At 38.7% G+C, this 23,417-nt stretch overlaps 1 protein-coding gene across 1 annotated transcript in view; it reads left to right on the top strand.

Moving 5' to 3' along the window:
• Nucleotides 1-22,575, top strand: part of LOC115444279 (disintegrin and metalloproteinase domain-containing protein 19) — an 87,569-nt gene extending 64,994 nt beyond the window's left edge. The window contains exons 2-17 of the mRNA XM_030170001.2: nt 2,379-2,473; nt 5,863-6,018; nt 6,576-6,708; nt 7,519-7,688; nt 8,072-8,242; nt 8,618-8,787; nt 9,161-9,463; nt 10,196-10,406; nt 11,243-11,389; nt 11,912-12,030; nt 12,321-12,481; nt 12,906-13,003; nt 13,211-13,325; nt 13,714-13,809; nt 13,998-14,127; nt 16,546-22,575. Of these exons, the coding sequence (XP_030025861.1) occupies nt 2,379-2,473; nt 5,863-6,018; nt 6,576-6,708; nt 7,519-7,688; nt 8,072-8,242; nt 8,618-8,787; nt 9,161-9,463; nt 10,196-10,406; nt 11,243-11,389; nt 11,912-12,030; nt 12,321-12,481; nt 12,906-13,003; nt 13,211-13,325; nt 13,714-13,809; nt 13,998-14,127; nt 16,546-18,934 (4,664 nt within the window). The 3' untranslated portion in view covers nt 18,935-22,575. The remainder of the gene's footprint in view (nt 1-2,378; nt 2,474-5,862; nt 6,019-6,575; nt 6,709-7,518; nt 7,689-8,071; nt 8,243-8,617; nt 8,788-9,160; nt 9,464-10,195; nt 10,407-11,242; nt 11,390-11,911; nt 12,031-12,320; nt 12,482-12,905; nt 13,004-13,210; nt 13,326-13,713; nt 13,810-13,997; nt 14,128-16,545) is intronic.
• The last annotated feature ends 842 nt before the right edge of the window (nt 22,576-23,417 follow it).

Below are 23,417 nucleotides of genomic sequence, written 5' to 3'. Positions count from 1 at the left end.
TGGCCGCTGTATAAATATAGCGTTATTGTTTCATATAATTTGGTATCGTTAAAATAGAGGACGGTCGTTGATCTTGGTCTAGACTAGATCTATTCGGACTGATGTCATCACATAATTATTATAATATTGCTAATTTTATTTTGGGTATTTTGTATTTTGAAAAGTATAAAATTGAGTACAAAATATAAAATGTGTTATCTTAGTAAAATTGTCTTTAATATGTCTTAATTAATTAATATTTACGATTTATTTTGCTATTATTCTTTTAATTATTCACGTAAATTCATCGTAGCACTTTAATGGCCCCTTTGTATGGTTAGACATAAAACCTATCTAACAATGGCTTTTGTGTTAGTTTGTTTGTACCGTTAATGCAACATTATAATATGCAAATGTATTCTTTTTTCAAATGATTCACCCATTCGCGCGCCAAAACGACATCCTGCACGGCCTTCCTGATTGATATCTCTAAGGTTTTTGACATCTATTATATTAATGCGAATGTCAGCTTGTTAGGGAACGCACACACGAGCGGGTAATTTGATTGGTTGTCGAATAGCATACATCATCAGCAATATATGCCGAGAACGTTAACTTCGTTATGGCGGCTTTTGTTTAAAAATTTAAGCTTCTATTTTATACCCGATTAAATTGAACAGCCTGTACGCGCCTACTCTTTATGTCTTTATAATTAATTGTGCCAAGCTACAATATCCAATATTATGTAACACAAAAATGTTATCGCGGGAATAAGTTATTTATTCCAGTTTTGTATTTACAGTAATTTAATGCTGCGTCGCAAATTGCAATACGATACCGGGAAGTAGTTGCAACTTGTAATGAAATGCCACTTGCGCTGCTTGTTCAGCGAGGCCGAAGAAAGTACCAAGACGTGTTAAATAAAATATAATAATAATATCAGCCCTGTATTATATACTGTCCATCTGTTGGGCCCAGGCCTCCTTTACTACAGAGAGGGAATAGGCCTTAGTCCATCACGGTGGTCCATTGCGGATTGGTAGACTTCACACACCCTCGAAAATTCCTATAGAGAATTTCTCAGGTATGCAGGTTTCGTCACGATGTCTTTCTTCACCGTTAAAACAAACGATAATTCACAAAGAATACATACATAATTTTTTAGAAAAGTCAGAGGTGCGCGCCCTTGGGATTTGAACCTGCGGACTTTCGTCTCGGCAGACCGTTGCACAACCAACTAAGCTATCGCCGCTTCTTAATCCGTCTTATCCAAGACGTGTTGCCAAAAGGGAATTGTAAAATCTTCTTCTACCTACCTATTTTCCATTGCGTTGTATACATCAGTTTGATGATTCGTCAACAAATTCAAAACAAACTGTAATAGAAAACCCCATAAAAGTATTCCATGACCTGGGAATGTAATTTGGGAGTTAGGATGTCTTAGATAGCAACAATACGATGCGACTAAAATAAGAAGGCGAGGCTTTTCATAGGTCTCTGTTATACACAACGATGTCGTTATATTATTTTGTCGCTAGATAATCGTATATAGCGCTGCCAAATTTAGATTTCCTGTACGATGTAACACTATTATAGTACTCATAAGTCTTCGACCAAAAAATTAAACCTTTGTAATATTAAGCCCTCCTTTTATTATCATATACAGCATCTATAATACGAAGTGAAACATATTAGGTAATACAATTAACTCATATAATGTGACAAAATATTATAAACTATAATTTGAATTTATACCCAAGTAGCTATTGCCCGCGGTTCAAATTAAAATGCGTTAAAATGTTTTCCGTGATATAAAGTAGCCTTTAGCACTCAAGAGTAATGTAGCTTTCTATTAGTGGAAGAATTTTCAAAATGGATTCAGTAGTTCCATAGATAATTTAACCCCTACAACAAACTTTTTCTCTTTATAATATTGTTATAGCAATTGATTTGCCATCATCAAATATGTCTCTGGCTATAAGCTGAGGGTATGTGGGTGCTCGTTTCACCTCTGCCTAACCATTTGGCGACATAGCCTCGTGAGCGTGAGATGGTGTTCTATTAAAACATTGTGCTACTTATTGAGTTAAAAATAGCGACGTATAAAATACCGTGGATGTCGTAACACTCATGGGACAGTGAAGATTAGACCGTCGAGGTATGCACAAAGTTTAAAAATATCGGCATTAGGTCTATAATGCACTATACTCAACATATGTGCCGGCATATTTGTGTCGATTGACGAGGGGTAATCATCTACTATCAGTAAATTTAATGGCAATGTAAAATTTTGAATTTTTTCATCTACTTTTGTGGCTGACTGTACGTCTACTGTTATACATTAAACGACTCGCAACTTTAATGTCGCACTTATTTACGATGATTTTTCTTTGTTACAGAAAGTCCTGCGGCAGACTTCAATCGACATAAAATAGTGCAGCCCAAAGTCCACCATGGCAGAACCAAACGACAGATATCGTCCACCAAAGATACGGTTGGTATTCTTAGATGTGTTTACTGTACCTTATCGAAATGCCTTAGGGTTCTGGAAGGTTCTTGTACATAAAATCGGATTAATTTCTAGCAATAGAATTCGAATATCAGCTAATGCATAATACACATGTAAAGAAAAATATATTTTTCTTGCTTTTAAATATTCTAGCGCATTAAATCTCCATCGTGATAGTTCGACCATAGTCCGATTCTGTATTAAATACAATTTATGAAGCATTTAGCTGTCAAGAGAAAACAATTTATTTTATTACATATGATATGAAAAATAATTAATGTAATGGTTATTTTGGATTCGACATTGTGATCAATAACATTAAATGTCGTTTCTTTGCTTACGTGTAAAGTTTTAGTAGTAAATACTTTTGTTTAATTAATTGTATTATAACCATAAATTTACCACAATAAATCTTTGCTTTGAGAAACTCAATTGTGTTTTGATTGTGTCGACCAATTAAATAAAAAAAAACATATCTTATACACATAGATTAATTCTTAAGGTGATACTAAAGCCATTGTAATTGGATGATGATTGTGCTGGTGGTAAGATATTTGCATCCGCCGAAGCGCGACAACAGTACACAAGGTGTAAACCACGCCATAGTAGTCCTAGTAAGTGTGTCGCGTTCCGGGATCAGCCTGTATATAACCGGTTTCAAACATACCATCATAATTGTGTCGACGGGCGAATAATATCCATCTCTCGTCAGTCAACACTCTATCTAGGCGCTACTTCACTTACCGTCAGGTGCGGAGGGCTCAATTTGCTTTGGTCCGTTTAAAAAAAAAACAAAAAAATACAGTCGAATTGAGAACCACTTCCTTTTTTTAAAGTCAGTTAAAAATACGAATATAAAGAAAAGCCAGTCATTTTGTTGATGATTTACTTCCAAAGCTGGCTTTCTATGATGATTCTGGTGATTATCACGCACAGTCGACTACAGACAACTGCACCACACACTACACGTTGGAAGGCAACGATGCATGTCGGTCTGTATGAGTCTTGATATTCGAAGCCATTTTGTCAATCCAAAATGCAAAGTTGTATCGCTGCAGCTGCCGCACCTTTGAAGTTACCGACTTCGGATCCTTCGCACTGCTACGGACTGCGCTTCCACAGACAACACTCTTCCCATGGTGCTATCGACTGGACCCAGGCCGCAATATCGCGCGCTGCGGGAACCCGCCTTAAGGCATTCATTCATATAATAATAATATCAGCTCTGTATTATATAACTGCTGGGCTGGGCCTCTTCTGCTACTGCGAGGAATTAGGCCTTAGTCCACCACGCTGGTCTAGTACTTATTGGTAAACTTCACACACTCTCAAAATTTTTACAGAGAACTTCTCAGGTCTGAAGGTTTCCTCACGATATTTTCCTTCATCATTAAAGCAAGCGATAATTCACAAAGAATACACACATAATTTTAAGAAGAGTCATAGGTGCCCTTGGGTTTTAAATCTGCCGTCAGTCCGTTTTACATCCAACTAGGCTATCGCCGCTAATTCAATTAAGCAAAGCTTAACAGGAAAATAAAATCGCCAGGTTGTAGTGAAAAATATATCTAATTTCTCGCAACAGCAATGACAATTTTAAAATGAAATAGCGAATGTGGCGCTCTCAAAGCAAGTTTTTTTATTTTCCTGGACGGGCTACAATTACTTTTATTTCGGGAAAAACTTTCACGCGGGCAGTGCTGCTAGCAAGAGCTAGTTACTGGCAGCATTGAACGTTATTCTATTCTTATTTTACGAACCAGTCGCCAAAATAAGAAAATACACGACGTTCACGACTTCGAAATAATTCCACTTTCACCTTCAAAGCAGCATTTATCAGATTTTTTTACGTTCGCATCTCATGTTTCAGTCATAACTTCCATAGATCTTGCACGATTAGTTTCACACGTCAGCCACGATTGTCCCACTGAAGGGCAACGGCTTTCTTGTAGCCACCCAGAAAGTGAGCCCAGAAGGTGTCATAATTAAGTCAGCCTGTATATCCAGTTTCACACAGGTCGGCATAATTGTGTCGAGTGGCGAGGATTAATCAATCAAGTAAATCAATATTGTCCTATTAAGTGGAGATATTTAGCCGTCACAAAAAAAAATGAAGTCCCATGATGCCATGACCTATATCAAAATGGATATCACTGGCCTAGCCAGAGGCAAAATACAGTCATACTCATAGTTTTTTATTCGTGAAACGGTAGGAACCACTTTTCGCCGTGTGTATTCCGTCTCATGATGTTATAGGGATCGACCCTATAGTAATTATCGGGCATGAATACTAGAGTCCGGACTGATAGGTATTGCTGGCGGGAAGATTTTATGAAGAAAACATAACAATTTGTTATATCTTACTAATATTATATTTATGCGAAAGTTTGTGAAAATGTTTTAATGTTTGTATGTTTGTTAGATGTAAACACAGAAACAACTGAATTAATTTTGATGAAATTTGGTGCACAGGTAGCCCATGTCCTGTATTACCATATAGCCTTTTTATACTGGTAATATGTTCTCATGGGAAATAATGGAGTTTTTCATCTGATTTTTTTAATAGATGGCGATAGCGTCTTACAGTGTTTTAAAGTTTTTTGTAGCGGGAAAGACTTTTCACACAGACCAAGCCGCGACTGAAACTTAGTTTGAAATAAAAAATTCTAACGTGTGCAAACGATTGATACATAATGCGATCTATTGCGGAGGTCATGCGCATGGTACTTCCGTTCCGCTTGTTAAACCACCGTGTCTCCCATTGCGTTTTTTCATTGTTGGTACTACAAATCTACTATCTATGGTGATAAGTGATAACTTTGTTATGTTTTAATTATATTATCATTTTTTGCTTCAATATCAAAGCGAAAAATTAGTAACATATGAATTGAAAGTGTGTCCGATAAGGTGATGGTCAGGGCTCGATTTACTTCATGGGACGGAAGTAACTTTAGTAAAATGTGTAATACAGTTGCATTTGCGCCCTGCCTCTCATACATGCTTGTTATATCTCTGACACCATCTGGATCTATTGTGAATGTTAAATAACCAAGTGGCTTATCTGATCGGAAGCCCTTTAACATAAAGTCGAGATTTGCAATGTCCCTCGCTGGTTGTCATTTTTCTTGTTTCTGCATTTTACGTGAGCACTCAATATTTTTATTATAGCAGTTGAATGACGAAATGAGCAAGTCGCTCGCCTGATGGTAAGCGATGAAACCGCTCATAATCAGTAGCAACACCAAACAAAACTTTGTATTATAAAGGACTGCGTGGCGCTCCACTACACTTGTCGTCCTAAGACATGATGTAAGTTTCACAATGCCCATCAATACACTACCTTGTCAGTATTACAATAAAGTCTGTTATTCCAGAGCGGTGCACATCATTCAGAACTGGAGATGACGGTGGCGCTGGACGGAGAGGAGTACGTGCTGGAGCTGTGGCTGAACCACGACCTCATCACGGAGGGGCACACAGTGCGCTACAAGAAAAATGGAAAGACCGTTCTCCACAAACCTAAGAAAGAGGTATGGCTTCTGTGTTTGAATATAATCTCTAGAAATAGGTCTTTTCATTCTTGTGGTAGCAGAGCGTGCTTTTGATTAACATTCAGAAGCTTTATGCCCTGGACGATTACAACGATAACAGAAAAATTCTCTTCTTTCGTTTACCTTTGTTTTATATTTGGTAGTCATATTTGATATGTTATTCCGCTCATTAGATCCACTACTTGTGTAGTGTAGTAAAGGCAGCAAATAGGTTACTCACTTGGTGTGAACTGTAAACTGATCTTCAACAGCGATAAACACCCATAATACCATCATAGAACTATTGCCGGCAATAAACAAAAGTATAAGTGTTAAAGAAAGGATGAAAGGGTTTTGGCTTTTGAAAATCTAATTAGCCATACAAATCCACACATCAAACTGTCACCACACATTGCAATTTAAGAAATAAAGGCGATCCCAAGAATTCTGACGTCTCAAGGCGTCGAACATTGCAGTGCTAAACTCTAGTTACGGGCTCTTGACACCAAGTTTCCCACTAATATCATCTCTAAATTTTATTATCATTTCTTTTCCAGGATCTAGATTTATGCCAGTACCACGGCATTGTTAAGGGCAAACCGAACTCTCGCGTGGCCCTGTCAACGTGTCATGGCGTCAGGGGTATCATATTCGACGGTAAAACAACGAAATACATTGAGCCAGCTGAAGGTAAGATACTTTTTTTAATATGCAATAAGTTGCTTGTATTTTGGGCGCTGCCAGTGTCATTTTAGGGAATAGAAAAAACAAAACTAAAAAGTAAAGTCTATGTTACTTGAGGGTTATGTAGCCTATTATTTGTAATTTTTAGCATTGGTTCAATGATTCCAAATATAATATCTCCTTATAAACTAAACATACTGACAAACCATAGCATGGTTATAAGGAAATATATCTAAAACTATTCGTACTGTATGTATGGAAGAAGTTGTCTTAATTCTTAACAGCTGTTTTTAATAAATGATCCCGATCTCAATCTTCAATCCGATTCCGAGAATGAACCAATCACAATAACTCAATTGTAAGCGTGTCAAAATACTTCGCTCTGATTGGTCTATTTTTGAGATAGATCGAAAAACGCGGTTGGGATCGCTAATTGAAAATCGCGGATAATCGATTCGATAGCATCGTATACCCCGATGAATTTCAGAGCAGGAATATTACAATATCGCTACTCGATCCTATTAATGTTATAAATGCGAAAGTTTGTGAGGATGGATGTATGGATGTTAGTATGTATGTATGTTTGTTCCTCTTTCACGAAAAAACTGCTGAACAGATTTGGATGAAACTTTACAGTAGTATTGGTTATACATCAGAATAACACATAGGCTACTATTTACAATCATTTGATCATAATATAACGATACATATCAACGAAGTCGCAAAAAAAAAATCCCGAAAAACTCCATCACGCGGGCGAAACCGCGAGCAAAAGCTAGTGGGTTATAAATAATCACAGTATTCCTAACGTTCCAGGTGGTGATATCCAATCCCAGCACTACCTGTACGATCATTCGGACCTGAACACCAACTTCCAATGCGGGTACGACGGCGGTGTTACCCACAACGCCACCTACGATCCCATGTTGATGAAGAAGTATAACCAAGAGAAACATTTGAAGCGCACCACACGCAGCGTGGATAGGGTAAGTACTCTAAAGAATACTATAGGATATTGCAGTGGCGAAGGGGGAATTTTTCCGAAACTGAATCTAAGAATACATGGGTACTAATATGTATCACCACATGGCACCACACGGGCCTAGTGCAGTTTGGCAGACTTTACATACCTTCGAAATTTTTATGGAGAACGCCTCAAGTATGCAGGTTTCCTCACGACGTTTTCCTTCACCATTAAAGCAAGCGAAAATTCACAAAGTTACACACATAACATTGGAAAATTTAAAGTTGTGCACTTGGGTTTCGTACCTGCGGACATTCGTCTCGGCAGTCCGTTCCACACCCAACTAGGCTATCGCCGCTCGTACCTGTAAGTTGATCACTAATTTATGTTTGTATATATCCCCAGTACAAAAGACATGCAGACGACGTGCAAGTCCGCGGCCCGTACAACGAGAACAAGCTCTCGCGGTATGTGGAGTTGGTGCTGGTCGCCGACCACAGGGAGTTCCAGGCGAACGGGGCGAACCTCAACACCGTGCACCGACAGTTGAAGGACGTCGCCAACATTATCAACTCTGTGAGTCAAGTTACAAGGTTCTTTTTTTATTACCCGATGGGCGAGCAGTTGCTGGCGCTCAATGACGTCATAATATATTTGGTGTAATCGAGCAATTAGGTAATAAATAATATACCTACTCTACTTACGAGTGTGTTAGTTAAAGTGGAAGAATTAATAGTTCCAAGAAAAATATATTTATTCGGGTGGCGGGTAGACATTATATTTTTGAAACAAGACTTTCTAATACATTAGAGTTATAGAATAATATGCTGTGCAAGAAAATTAAGAAATAAGAAACGTTTGCAATATGACAAGAAGATCCTCAGGCTGAAAAAAAACACTTAAATTGACTAAGTCCAAACATTTGAAGTGACCAAGTGTAACCCATTGCAGGTGTACTCGCCGCTGAACATCTTCATCGCGCTGGTGGGCGTGGTGGTGTGGAACGAGGGCGACGAGATCAAACTCAAAGAGAACGGAGACGAGACGCTCAACAACTTCCTGCACTACCGCAGGACCGTCCTCGTCGTCGACATACCGAACGACAACGCGCATTTGCTCACGTGAGTACATCATCTGGCATAAAATCGGGTTAATTGGACGCTTTAAGACGAGTAAGCCACTCGCCTTATTACAAAGACTTATAGGATGAAATGAATAAGCTACCTTCTTGATGCTAACCTCATAGAGGCTGTCCCTTCGCCTGATGGTAAAGGTCCACATAATGAAATGAATAAGTCACTTGATGCTAAGAGGCCATAGACTAGAGGACATAGACATAGATAGTACTCATTTAAGCGAAGTCGCAACGAAAACTATCGAGTCAAACTCGTTATCGTCCTTCAGAAAGATTATTTTAACTTCTAGCAATTACAAAAAAAAAAAAAAAATTATGGTAAATTGACCTCGTTTTCTGAACTTCGTTATTTTTTCCAGACGTCAATCATTCAAAGACGGCGTTGTCGGCAAAGCTCTCAAAGGGCCGATATGCACGTACAACTACTCTGGCGGCGTGGCGACGAACCACTCCGAAGTGATCGGGCTGGTGGCGACGACCATCGCGCACGAGATGGGCCACAACTTCGGCATGGAGCACGACTCCGAGGAGGACTGCGAATGCCCCGACGAGAAGTGTATCATGAGCCCGTCTAGTACATCGGTCACGCCGATACACTGGTCCTCGTGCAGTCTCAAATCGCTGGCACTGTCCTTCGAGAAGGGAATGGATTATTGTCTGCGGTGAGTTTGGAGTGAGAACAAAGTTAGGATAGGATGTAATTCACAGAGGAACAGCACAACATCTTTTACACTAGGTCGGAGTATACCCATAATGACTTCATGTGTGAAACGGGCTGTGATGGATTTTTTATTGACCCTTTTTAAAAAGTTATGGGATAAACGGTATCTGGCTTTTTATTGATTTAACGATGTACATAATATTATGTAATGTGAGTGACATATTGGGTGTTGTAATAAGTGTAACAGATAATTTTGGGTTACTAAATTGTATATGTCAATGATTTTCTTTGTTTTAATTGTTTTGGGTGTTATTTACATTACTTCCGTGTAGCTGGTATCATCCATCTGCACTCTTACTGAAATGTTTCCAGTTTGCTCCATCTACTTTCTTGTGAGTAGGCAGCACACTGTAGTTAGGTATTTTTTTGTGTATCGTATGCAATACCGGAGGAAACCAGCAAATAGGATACCGGAATCCCCCAGCTTGGCGACTGCACGGACCTGGGGGACCGTTGAGAGGGGATATTTGGGGAAGTGAAGTGTGGGGGTAGGAACAAGAACTCTCTTAGCATGGGCAGAGGGGAGAAGCCCAGGAAATGTTCGCGAGCTCATAAGCCTTAACGTGTAGACTGTGGTTACAACCATGAGGTATACACACTGAACTGTGTGTTTCCCGTGCATGGGTGTCGAGATGGGATGCACGACTGTATTGAGATGTGCGTGTGGTTGCAGCAACAAGCCGACCCGCGTGTTCGGGTCCCCGACGTGTGGGAACGGCCTGGTGGAGCCGGGCGAGCAGTGCGACTGCGGGCGCCCCGTGCGCGGCGCGGGCGGCGTGGTGGGCGGCGGGGAGGGGGGGCGCTGCGCCGCCTGCTGCCACCCCGACACCTGCATGCTGCGGCACAACGCCACCTGCGGCGCCGGCACCTGCTGCGACCTGCAGGTTACAACACTATCTATTCAAACACACACAGACACACACACACACACAGAGAGAGACACGCACAGACACACACACAGACACACACACACACACACACACAAACACACACACACACACACACACACACACACACACACACACACACACACACACACACACACACACACACACACACACACACACACACACACACACACACACACACACACACACGCGCGCGCGCGCACGCCCGCACGCCCGCACGCACGCACACACACACACACGCACGCACGCACGCACACATTTTTTATCCGAGATGACATAGGCAGAAGCGTAACCAGCAGCCACTTTTCGCGATGCGTGTTTCACCCCACGGTGTAATAGCGGGTGCACCTGTTCCAATACCAGGCATAATTTATAGACTCTGGGCTGATACTGAGTATGAAAACCCAATATCACTTTACCCAACCCTGCGATCACACTGTAGTATAACTAACGGCACCGAAACACCAATAACATTTTGTTTTTAATATATTTCCTACACTGTTAAACATGTCAAAATGGCCTTGTTTAACACATTATACGGAATTGTCCGGAATATTCCCAAAAGATTCCGATTAACATCAGGGTAGTTACAGATTTATCATTTAATACCAGTGCGCTACAGCGGCACAAAACGCCATGCTATGAAAGGCAATTACAAAATATTCTGAATTATGTATCTTTTATGGTCAGTCGCAATGAATACCAATATAAAATGTGTAACAAAATCTAAGAAAATATTTCTACTAGATATCCTACCACAAAATTAAGCAAAATAAACCAACATAATTAATCATTAATGCATTGTCCAACAGACTTGTCGTCCGAAGTCAGCGGGCACGGAGTGTCGCTCCGCGGACCGCGAGTGCGACCTGCCCGAGTACTGCACGGGACACTCGGAGTTTTGTCCCGACGACGTGTTCAAGATGGACTCCACGCCCTGCGGCACCAAACACAACGAGGTACGAACTTTGACGTATAATCACGTTAAGAATAGTACGTCTGGAAGTCGTGACTTGTGATGCGATGTTCAGGGGACTGATATGGATTTATGACGTATCAAATTAAAGTCGAAATTCAGAGAGCTTTATCCAGATTGATACTGAAAAAAAAAACAATCAAAATAAGTAATATTTGCGTTGCGTTCGGTCTTTCTCTCGTTGGTCTATTTCTGCAATCACTTCGGAGCTTTCGGTCGAGGTCGTTTATAATTTTCGGACGATATAAACCGAATGAGAACTTTCTCGCAGCAATGTTTTGCTCAAGAACTTCCACATGCGTTTACATAAACGGGAATATTGTACGAGTTCTAGACACAAGTTACTTGCCGCATTTCCTCCAAGCTCCAAAAAATTTTAATTCAGAATGCGGTGATTGTTTACGCGGTAGTAATTGCTTGAGAGTTGGCTTCTATAAATTTCATTGCTAATATAAACGTCGATTAATGTTCTGATATATATCCTAACTGCGTGTGACGTCTCCAGGCGTACTGCGTGCGCGGGTCGTGTCGCTCGCACACGGACCAGTGCCGCCTGCTGTGGGGCTCCACCGGCGAGAACAGCCATCCCAAGTGCTACTCCATCTACAACCTCAAGGGCACCAAGTTAGTACATTACATTCTAAGCATATTCTAAGAGTCTCGCCGAGCTCGACCGGTCAGTGACATAAAATGTTTGACACTGCTGATCCGGGCTCACAGTAGTGTTAGTGGGCGTATGAGGACGGGATAGTCCCTACCATCATACTTCGATTTTAGGTTGAAAAAATAACGAGCTTACAACATTCCTGATGGTAAGTGGTCAGCGACGCCCATGGACGTCAGCAATGCCAGGAACACGTTTTACAAGCCCCATTTGTAGTTTGACGACATATTTCATTGGATATGTGTTACAGGAACGGTAACTGCGGCTACGATCGTCTGAACCAGAGATACGAGCCGTGTTCAGAGGCTGACGCGAGATGCGGCTTGCTGCAGTGCAGGCATCTCAACGAGCGGCTTGAGTTCGGCATGGAGACCGTCGCCGTGCTCTCCGCTATTTTCATCAACAATAATGGTATGTTCTATTTCAATTAGACCAGTTTGTGCATGATATTATAATGAATAATATTCCTGCTTGGGTTTTATATCGCTGTTTAAAGTCTCTCTAATGACACTATTAGAACTATTACGAATTATACTGGTATAAGTCAGTCTCTCTGCCAAAATGCGTGGTGGTGGGGTGAACTGCCCTTATTTTACATATCCATTCGCACAATTCTGAGTGTCGTCTTCGAAAATCTGATCCTCTATTGTGCCTAACTGCATCCTTGAACCTCGTCTGTGGTCTGCCATAACAATACGATTAAGACTTCTATTTTATTTACTAACTCGCGCTATATGATTAAAGTATACTTTAATTTACTTGTAAGATAATAGTGCTGAGATTAATGTAAAAAAATAATATTATTTCCTTACTGTAATTTAAATTTTTTGCGCAGGCACAATAATACCATGCCGTACAGCGATGATTGACTTGGGCCTGGGCGACGTGGACCCGGGCTTCGTTCCCGACGGCGCTAAATGTGGAACCGATAAGGTACGGTTTATTTTGATAATTCCTCATGGTGACGTATAATGACGTCCAAATAAACTTCGACGTGTTATCACGTCTTACGGCTGTTAGGGGGTTATGGTTCATTTGTTAACATGTTTACAAATTATCACAATATTAATAGGTTATATAATTCTGTGCAATAATGAGTTATCCATCTATGTTTCTATCTATAGTTTATTATGTTTGCAGATGTGTTATAAACAAAGATGCGTTCCGGTAAAGGCTGTGATGGACGCGATAGCCGAGGAGGAATCCTCCGTGTGCCCCTCGAACTGTTCTGGACACGGCGTCTGCAATTCTAAAGGTTATTCTAACTTTTTTTAAAGTGATCCCACTGCATCTGATTGTAAGTGGAGTAGGGTTTAGATAATATCGACTGACGTGATATAACTATCTCTCGCTAGTCGCCACAATGATACTTGAAATCGGGTAAACATAGGGTGTTCGTAAAACGCGACACTTATATGTGCCACTATGATCGGTTCCACACCTTACATTCGATAAGCGGTATCAGGCGGTGTTGTACAAGCCAGCTTTACATAATCGACCTATATGTACTGCAGCTAAATTAAAGTTGACTATTTAGTCACAAGCGACACTTGTTCACTTGTTCCTCGTCCAAACTCCATAAAAAAAATTGAAACCGTTATCCCTCTAAAACATACGATATTGACATATAACTATCTCAACAGGTCACTGTCACTGCGAAGATGGTTTCGCTCCACCGCTATGCGCTTTACCAGGTGTTGGTGGGTCATATGACTCTGGTCCAGCCACCGATCCTACCAGTAAGTACCTTATTATTAGGGTTTTTAATTTGATTTTACATTGAATCCGTACACAAATATGTCTAATTCTAGTGTTGATGTAGAGGTGTACCAATTAGTTAATTCTTTGTTTGTAATTTATAATATTATACGAACATCTTAAAGTTATGTTTTCATATCTGAATACTAATCATTCCCATTTGTTACAGTTCAACGCAACTTCATGGTGGCGATGTACGTGATATTCCTGGGGATCATACCGTCGATCCTGCTCATCATGTTCCTCATCTACTACTCCAGGCACAACGTGTTGTTCTGGTGGAAGAAACCAAGGAAATCGTACGTAAACTTCCTCCTTTGCAACTGTTGTAAAGGCACTTCAGACAAAGAATATTTCTCTAACAAATTCAGTAGGTTTCAAAAAAGCACTAGCTCTTTACGTCAATTACTAAGTTTCAAACGCAAAGACACGATCACCAGTGACAATAAGGAACCCAATACAAAAACATGTGAAATAGTACTCGAGGAGAATTCAAAAACACCTCTACCTTACAATATACTTAATCTTGATAGCAAAAATACTAAGAAACCATTAAAGAAACCGTCACGTAAAATCAATAAGGACGATATTCAAATAGCAAGTGGCGACGTGTCGGATGTAAAACCTAAAGCACCGGTGCCATTGCCTAAACCTAAAGTGATAATAAAACAAGGCCTAGCGTCTACAACTAACGAAATGGTGGCCAATGGTCAGAAAAGTAGTTTGTACAAAATCGGCAAAAATGGGCCTTATTCTGACAAGTTGAGAGACGGTGTTAAAGTGCATGGGATTAAGAAATAAACGCTTGGGTCCGTTTGGGTGGCGATAAAACATGTGATGATATTCTTAAATGCTCAATCCAAAAAATTACGTAGTCATTTCCAATTTCTGACGTCATTATACGTCACAAAATCAATTAGTGATTTTTATTTAAAGCAAAATATCTGTTTATTATTTTTAGTGAAATACTGGAATGCAGTGTTAAAGTATAGCATGTGTTTTAATATAACTTAATTCACTTTAGTAAATTAGATTTAATTTGAAACATATGTGTCACAAATGTATCGAATAAAATAAAAAGGAGCTTTAAGTTTTGGATCTCCGCATTGGTAATGAGATTTATCGTTACCATTACTTTATAACGTACTTACACATTTCTGTGATCATTTTTATCAAAGGCTTAATTTTCTTTATATAATTATTTTAATTGTTCTCTACTTATACATAAGAATAGCACTTTATATTAAAATGTTCATAAATTACGTCTACAACCACATAACCAATCATTGGATAAACATTTTGGGTGTCGATGATACTAATTGTTTAACTGCTAACAAAATGGGAAAATAAAAAACAATTTTGTATCAAAAGATTTGTGCTAAAAGTAAAATATTATACAGGGTGAGTGGTTTACCGACTGCTATGTTCTTTGTGTATAATTTCTTGTTATATTTCAAATTTTTAAAATATACACATGGTAAACAAAAGTAATCGTAATAAAAAAGCAATCGATTATTAGCATTGCAAAAAAGTAATTGTTATTCAATTACAAATTACTAAATGTAATTTTAATTGTTAATTGAATTTTGGGATTACTTTTCTGACTCATTTCTAGTTGTAATACCAATTACATTGTGTAATCGTAATTGTTAATTTTGTCCATTAGCCAACCACCCTGTACATTGCCACATATCTAATCAAACATTGAACGCAATTTATGAACGTTATTCTTCTTACTTTGCACTAATTTTGTAGTTAGTTTTACTTTTAGTTTAGATGATATGTTTTAATATATTAATAAATGATTATTTTTCGTAGATTCTTTATTTGGCTTTCCTCATTTACATATAAAATATTGCCAATAGCATCACCTTGTTATATAGACAAGATTATTTTTTTTAACCTTTTTTTCATTATTTTCATTGAATGTATCTGGTATAACTATTATCAGACTTTTAGTTCGTCCTAAAGTTGTCGCCAGAAGCGTGTTTATACGGACAGAGTACGCATGCATAAGAACCACTAACGGCAACTTCAGACCAAACAAAAATTTTCGCGACAACTCTACCAATAAGTAACAGTGAAACGTAAAATTATATTATTGAAATAGAATATACATCGTAAAATGGAATTACGATCAACATAATATAGAAGAACTAATAGACTTTTTATAAGAAAAATAATACAAAGAATTTTAAAATTCGTTATACTTTGGCAATATTTCACCCATCACCGTTTAGTTCATTGTAGATGTTGGCTGGCACGGCAATGGTGAGTGGTTTGCATACGGTATACGCTAGTGATAACATTTAACCTGCATGCTCTATGCTTCCAACTAACACTTACTATAACTACTTCATTTAACTGTTTTCGACTTGCATGGATTAAATGGGTTTTGCATGGACTAATGTGGAAATATTCGTTTTATTTTCTATCATATAAAATTGAAATTTTATAGGAACTCCATTATTAAAGAACAATGTGATATTAAGCATGTTATATAATATAGTGAATAGTGAAATTGGCCTCTCGGCAATTTTCATATTTTCAAAGTATCGTCGGCAGTAGGAAATATTGTCAGTTTGGTTTTATAACCTTCTACGTGCCTAAAATATTATGTGTTTTAGAGACAGTATTCGAAAATTGCCGACGGGTCAATTTTGTTGTAATATCCTCTTAATTATTACCATTTAATTGACATATCAAAATACTTACAGAGTCCAATCGCCAAAGAAGGCGAGTCTGCAACATCGTCTGTCACGCAGCGCCAGTAAATTTGCCGCGTCGTTCCAAAACAACGGGCAAAATAACGCTCAGCCGGTCGTCCACACGCTCTCCAACCCTGATGACATGAGCTCCAGCCTCCTGCGAAGCGACTCCGACCGCAGCCCTTCAGGTAACATCAACCCTTCAGTCAACTTCTTCGGCAACTTCAAGGGGTTCTCTCTCACGCCCATCGACAAAAACCCAGGGGAAGAGGAAAAACCAATCAAAACTGCGCCAGAATCGAAAAAGAGTGCGAAGATCACTCCAGTCCACAGGAGCAGCAGTAACAGCCAGAGTGTGGTAGTGAACCAGGTGGTACTGAAGCCGGTGCTGCGGAGTGCGCCACCGCTGCCAGTGGTGCCCGACACCACCAGCACCACAAGCCCTACCACCAGCCCTGCCGTCAAGCGCACCAACAGCACCGTGCAGAACCGCATCAAGGCCTTGATGACCAGCGAGAAGGCAGAAGACGTCACGCAAACTGCCAATCCACCGCCCAGACCGGTCATATCAAGTCCTATACTCGAAGCGTCCACGTGCACAGCAAAGGAACTGATATCACCCTTACAGGGGTCAAAAACTCTGGGTCCTATAAGAGCGGCCCCCACTGTTCCAGTCGCGTCGCCAAATTTCCCGAAACGTCCTGTCAGCATGCACTCGGCAAGCAGTGTGCCTCAGAAACCATTGCCCGAAGAGCCAAAAAAAGTTAAAGAGGGCATCTCGCTGAATCGCATAGCTTCGTTCTTGAAGCAGGACAAGCCAAAAGAAAAAGAGAGGAACTCGGTTGAAAGGAGTCACTCGCTGCCCAAAAACTCTAACAATCAAGTGAAGATTGCGAAGTCTGACAAGGTAGCACTTCGCAACTTACAAATATCTAATCCCATTTTACAAAAAGAGATTGAATTACCGGTTAATACTGTGCCTGTTGTGTCGGATTCTGAAGATGGTGACGATTCTAAGGCTTTTGTGAACCGCGCGCAAAGTATGAGAGCGCCCGTTGGTCAGAAGCCGGCTATTCAAAGTTTCGGATCTGTGAGGCAGGCTCCGGGGACTACAAGACCTGTCTCTATTGTAGGCAGGCCGACTGCCCCACCACCGCCTCTGCCGAACCAACCTAATGAGTTGAATCACCCAAGCCAAGCTCATCAAAAGTCTAACGACACAAAATCTGCAGACTATGTCGACTGCATAGAGGAGAAGCAAGCACCTCTCGCCGACATTAACGAAGAATCCACTGATAATATCTATGCTACTATCGAGGAGAGTCCAATTAAACATTCTAAACCATTGCCTAGTGTTCCGATTCCCACAAAAACTGCCCCACAGCCTCCCCCAGAAGGTTACATTGCCCCTAAGGCCGTCACCACCAACTCAGGCAGTTCGGAAAGCATGGGCTTGCTTGGTGAGATTGTTAACGAAATACAAAATCGTAACTTTGATTCTATATATTCTACATCGACACTGGCCAGAAAGAAGGAGAAGGAACGACGGGAAAGGGAGGAGAGAAACAGGGACAGCACGTATATGAACTCCGATCACTATCGGGCGGAGAGCATTTACAGTAACTCAGGAGCAAAGTCGAACGCTTCGACGACGAGCAGCGGATATTTGCACCCCTCCGCTGTCAATGTACCGACGTATATGAAAAAGGATGAAGAAGAGACGAAAGAAAGCGAAAAATCCCCACCATCGCCCACGTTGAAGGGTCCTAATTCGAAAATACCAACGTTTTCGAGACAAGTGACGCCGCCGGGGCTTAAAAACACAAGTACGTTTCGAAATGTTCCGCCGTCGCCGAAAAATAACGTTAAAAATATCAATTTGACGGCGAGAGCGATATCGAACAGTCCTGACGTTGTGTCAAGCTGTACGGTGCCCGACACAAAGAATATCAAGGCTCCAGACGTAATAAATAATAATAAAATAACTAACGAAACGCCCAAAGTAGCTGTTAAGCCGTCCGTGACCGCTAAAGCAAACGACAACCGACCGCCGCTGAGACCGGCGCCTACCGTCGAAAAAAAACCTACCACTAAAACAACACCGCCGTTAAAACCTGTGAATTCATCCACAAATATGAACAAACAAATAGATAAAAATCCGACCATAAATCGTGCCAATTCTAAAGTAGATTCTAATGTTAAGGCGATAGCGGACAATTTAAATAAGAATAAACCCAAGGTCGTGCCGAAACCCACGGCCATAGTGAATAAAACTGAATCAACCACCAAACCCAACGCAACGAAGCTGACATCAAAACCGTCTAATGTTGCCAGCCTACAACAAAAATTCGAAAATAGGAAATCTTTAGGCAAAGAAATTACTGTAGCAAAAAAATAATTTTATGAGTACGCTAGAAATTATTTTACATTAACCTATTATTAATTTATAGAATTTTCTAGTCGATAATAAAAATAAACTGAGAATTAATTATTTTTGATGAGCCAATGGAGTAACGATTTGGTTCGAGCAAATCGATAATTGCTATACAACAGACATATGATGAACATACGAATTGTAAAAGTGTTCATATTTTGATATTGCAGTACATTTTGACGGATAGACGAACGTATCATTTGTAAAAAGTTAGATGTGTACGTGTATTATAGATAGGATATTAAAGTGTGGTTTTCACTTGTTTATTTTATCAATTTACTTTGACTATTTTAAATAATTTCTTCGGGACGCCATTTTGAGGCTTGGCCTTATTCTCGCAACTATAACATGCAGTGGCGGCCTTAAACGATGCGAGGCCCCAGGAAAAAACAAAAAAAACACTCGGGGTTCAGGGCGGAGCAAGAAAAAAGGTCCTCCAAGCACCGCGCGAGGCCCCGCGCGGTTACTCGGTTCGCTTTCTCCTAGGGCCGCCTCTGATAATATAAATAAACAAGTAAAACCCATACGTTCCGCATAAGAGATCTCTGTAAATATCTCCTCTTTTATTCCCTTAATTGATTTAAATATCAAGTGTCTTATACTAGCGTACATAATATAATATAACGTTTGATTTGTATTTTTATAAAGATTATATTAGCTGATGTTTGAGAATTTGTATAGTATAATATGTTGTGTGCGAGATTCCGACTATTTTATGAGGCGGGGTACAACTCCGCGTGTGGATTGTATAGAATATAAAAGTATTCGGATACGCAATCGACTTAAATATTTATGTACATAGCAAATTATATTTTCTACTTAACATTTTGCTGTTGCCTTTTTAGCGATTTTCAGGATCTATATTTTGCATTATCATTACGAAATAAAAATATTGATTTATGGATACTGAAATACGTATTAAAATTTCAATAGCCAGGATTTTACGTAAAATGGTTTGAGTCAATTATGACATAATATAGAAATATAAGCGATTGTGTATCTGAAACACTTGATGACCTTACTGGGCAGCTGGTGCTTTCGGCCCTATAGCGGTATGTACATTCAAGTATTCGGGAGTTATTGACAGCTAATGAGTCAAATTGAAATATACTCCTTATTCCTATAGCAACAGGACCTATAAATTTGACTATATCTCTATATTCTCCTTTCTCTCTGCCTCTTCCATCAGAGCCGTTATAATAACTAAAGCTATGGGTTCGCTTATATGATCCCCATGAAAATTGCAACGGCAATCAAGAAAAAGGTTTACAGAACTGAGACAGCTTTTGATGGCCAACACTGACTTTCATCGAACAATTTTATTTAAATCATCCTCATAATTAGACAAGGTGCTAGAGCAATATGCTTTCTATACAGTTTCAAAATAATTTCATTTACAAGAAAAAGTATTTTATTATTGCGTAATAAGGTCTTATTTAGCTTTCACGCAACATTAGACTCGTTTTATAGCAACACTTAAAAGTGTTACCAGATCGTGTATTTTTAATAGTTTATACAATAAGTGACCATTTCGTTGTGAACTACTATCGTTGATATGTATAAGTCAGGAAAAAATGCAATAAATAGTTTATTTGTATGTTAATAAATAGATGCATAATTCGTCCATAGTCGTAACGTCACTGCCATTACAGCTTGGTACAAAATGTGGTGCTGAATTGTCGCAAAGTATAGATACAATATGTACCTAAAAGTTGATTCGTAGTTCGATTGTTAACTTACAATAAGCGTCGGTAATAATTGGCTGTATCAAGCGCGTTGTCTTTGAATGCCATCATTCAGTATTTTACGAAAAATAATAGAACAAGTTTCATACAAAATATGAAAGAAGTTGGCATAGAACGATCGCGCATGATTCAAGGTTAACTAAATACCTAAGGAATACAGATAGCAAACAGTGATTTATAAGTGAGAAAAATGGTATTTAGGTATATTTTTGTAAATTATTCTCTATAATTATCCGTGCTTGATTACAACCCTTTGATGTTGAAATGTTTGTAAAAAGAACTATATGGGTCACATATACCCAGGTTAGTAAAATATAAAGTATAATATATACAATTTATACATGATATGACATTATTTTTACAGCTAACTCTTCACTATTTTACAAATTACTCAACTGCAAGGGGTTCCAAATATAATAATATTACAATATTACATCGAACATAAGAAATATGTAGTGATTGTGATTAGATATATAGAGAATTAAATCGAGAAAGTGTTGCTTGGATATGATAGCAGTTTTTGTCTTTAATGGATTTCTTCACATACTTTCCAAGACTGATTTCGCCAGATATTTCATTTTACTAAGTATCTTGTAATTCGTATTGGCATATTTCCTATCAGGGTATTTATAAAGATGATAGGTAGAGGTATAAAGATTGATTTTATCTTCACAGCCGGTTCTTAGGCAGGTAATCCTTGCAATTTGGAGACTCCAATTTTTGGTATCAATTTGTGGCACTACAGACAACGCTATACATCTTAACTAATTTACTTATTGAGCTAAGTTTAGACAAGCAAGTTCTCTCAGCAATATATTGTGCAAGAACTTTTAAATTGATGTGTTTACACTAGTGGGAACATATCAATAATTATATATACATGGTCGCGAGTCCTGCAAACTTTGCAGAAGCCACCATACCTTGACTATTCACAGTAAAAATAGCTTGCGGAAGATGTGATTACTTTCCTTGGTTCAACAATATTAGTCTGATCAGATTTGAGAACCACCCCTAGTGGCGAAAAATCAATGTCTACTTCCATCTCAATATCGGAACAAACTGTGGCGCTAATGGATACTGTTATGTTTGAAATAAGTATAAGTACTGGATTTTTTTAGCTACACTGTGCTTGGTAAATTACCCTGGTAGCAAACGTGTCGATATTGAAAATTTCGTTTATGTGTTATATTATCCACTAAGGGTTGGACTGGAATTGTTGCAATTATGAAATTAGATCCGCTATATCTTTGATGTTTGTAAACAAGTATGTAGTTATGTCACCTATTCTACAATTTTAAGTTTAAACTGTTGTCAACTGTAATGATGCATAAATCTCTTGATTAATTATTGGTTTTATAACGTAATGAGATATTTTAAAACATACATTTTGTATATTTTCTCTTAAATGTGCGCAATTAATTCTTTCCTTTGTATTCCGCTCGTTGTTATGTGATTTTGTATCTACCGACTTAAAAGCCAACTCATCCTTTGGATTTATAAATTGCAAATGTGTATAAAGTGCTTTTACTTCTTTAGCTTTTGTTTTAAATTTATTGTGATATAAAAACTGCGTAGCACGTGAATGCAAAGTACATTAAACATAAAATACAACCAAAGATTCGTATTTTTTTCGTGCGACAATGACGTAACATCTTAGTCTAGATTGTTTTTAATTTTTTATGGCAATTATCTTCTTTGTTATATTTAGGTAGCTTTTATTCTAATTGCAAGACTGTAAAACAAAATTTAATTATATATTTTTTGCACTTAAGTTAGATAAGACATTACGATAAGAATATTATGTTGTCGTATACAATTTAATTAAAGAAGAAATGAGCATTAAATACACTGTTTAATTTATTACTGTTTTTAATTATTATTGTGTAAGTTTCATGAACAAAAATTAAATGGTTTCACAGCACCTTGACACCTAAACTATGACGATAAGGTTGATTTTTTACATAAATGATCCGTAATCTATCTATGACTTAGTCCGTAAATAAATTTAATCTTGTGCTTTTGGTATGCTAAAAGTAATAATGGAATAAGCAAGTATGGATCAGAATATAGCCAGAGTCCGACTCGGCAAGATCTTCGCCATTGTGCATGTTTGCCATCAACCCTCAGTTTTTTATGGGCATGGCAGGGTGACCCACTGAACGTGATGGTAAGTGAAGTAGGATCCAGTTAGAAAGTCGACAGACGAAAGATAATTAACCCTCGCCAGTCTGCACAATTAAGCTGGCCTGCTTGTACCGGAAATACGAACATAGACTGATCCCGGAACGCGATACACTTACATGGCAAATTTGGCGGGTTTTAATTGTGTACAATGATGGCCATCAAGACGTAAGTATATGAAATATAACACCAGTAACCAATAATGTATTTTAATTTAAAAATAATTAATATCGCATACGGCAACCTCTCCCGATACATCTCATAGTTAACCAAGGACGTTAAACAGTATAGTCGTAGAACTCTTTGTAGAGAACCTACCCTAAATGTAAGACTAACCCTAAGTGTTACACAGAATAAAGCTAAATATATTAAATGTCTTTGAATCCATTAAGAATAACAAGCAGGCCCTTTTTTGTCACTTCTTTTTTGGTGGCACGCTAAGTCTCGAAAGTTGAAAGACCATAATATTTGGAACCCCTTCCCTTCCTGTACTTTTTGGTGGCAATATTTTCGATATTTTT

The sequence above is a fragment of the Manduca sexta genome, chromosome 18 (genome assembly GCF_014839805.1).
Source record: "Manduca sexta isolate Smith_Timp_Sample1 chromosome 18, JHU_Msex_v1.0, whole genome shotgun sequence".
NCBI lineage: Eukaryota > Metazoa > Arthropoda > Insecta > Lepidoptera > Sphingidae > Manduca > Manduca sexta.
The sequence above is the reverse complement of the archived record's forward strand: the minus strand, read 5'-3'. Positions and strand labels throughout refer to the sequence as shown.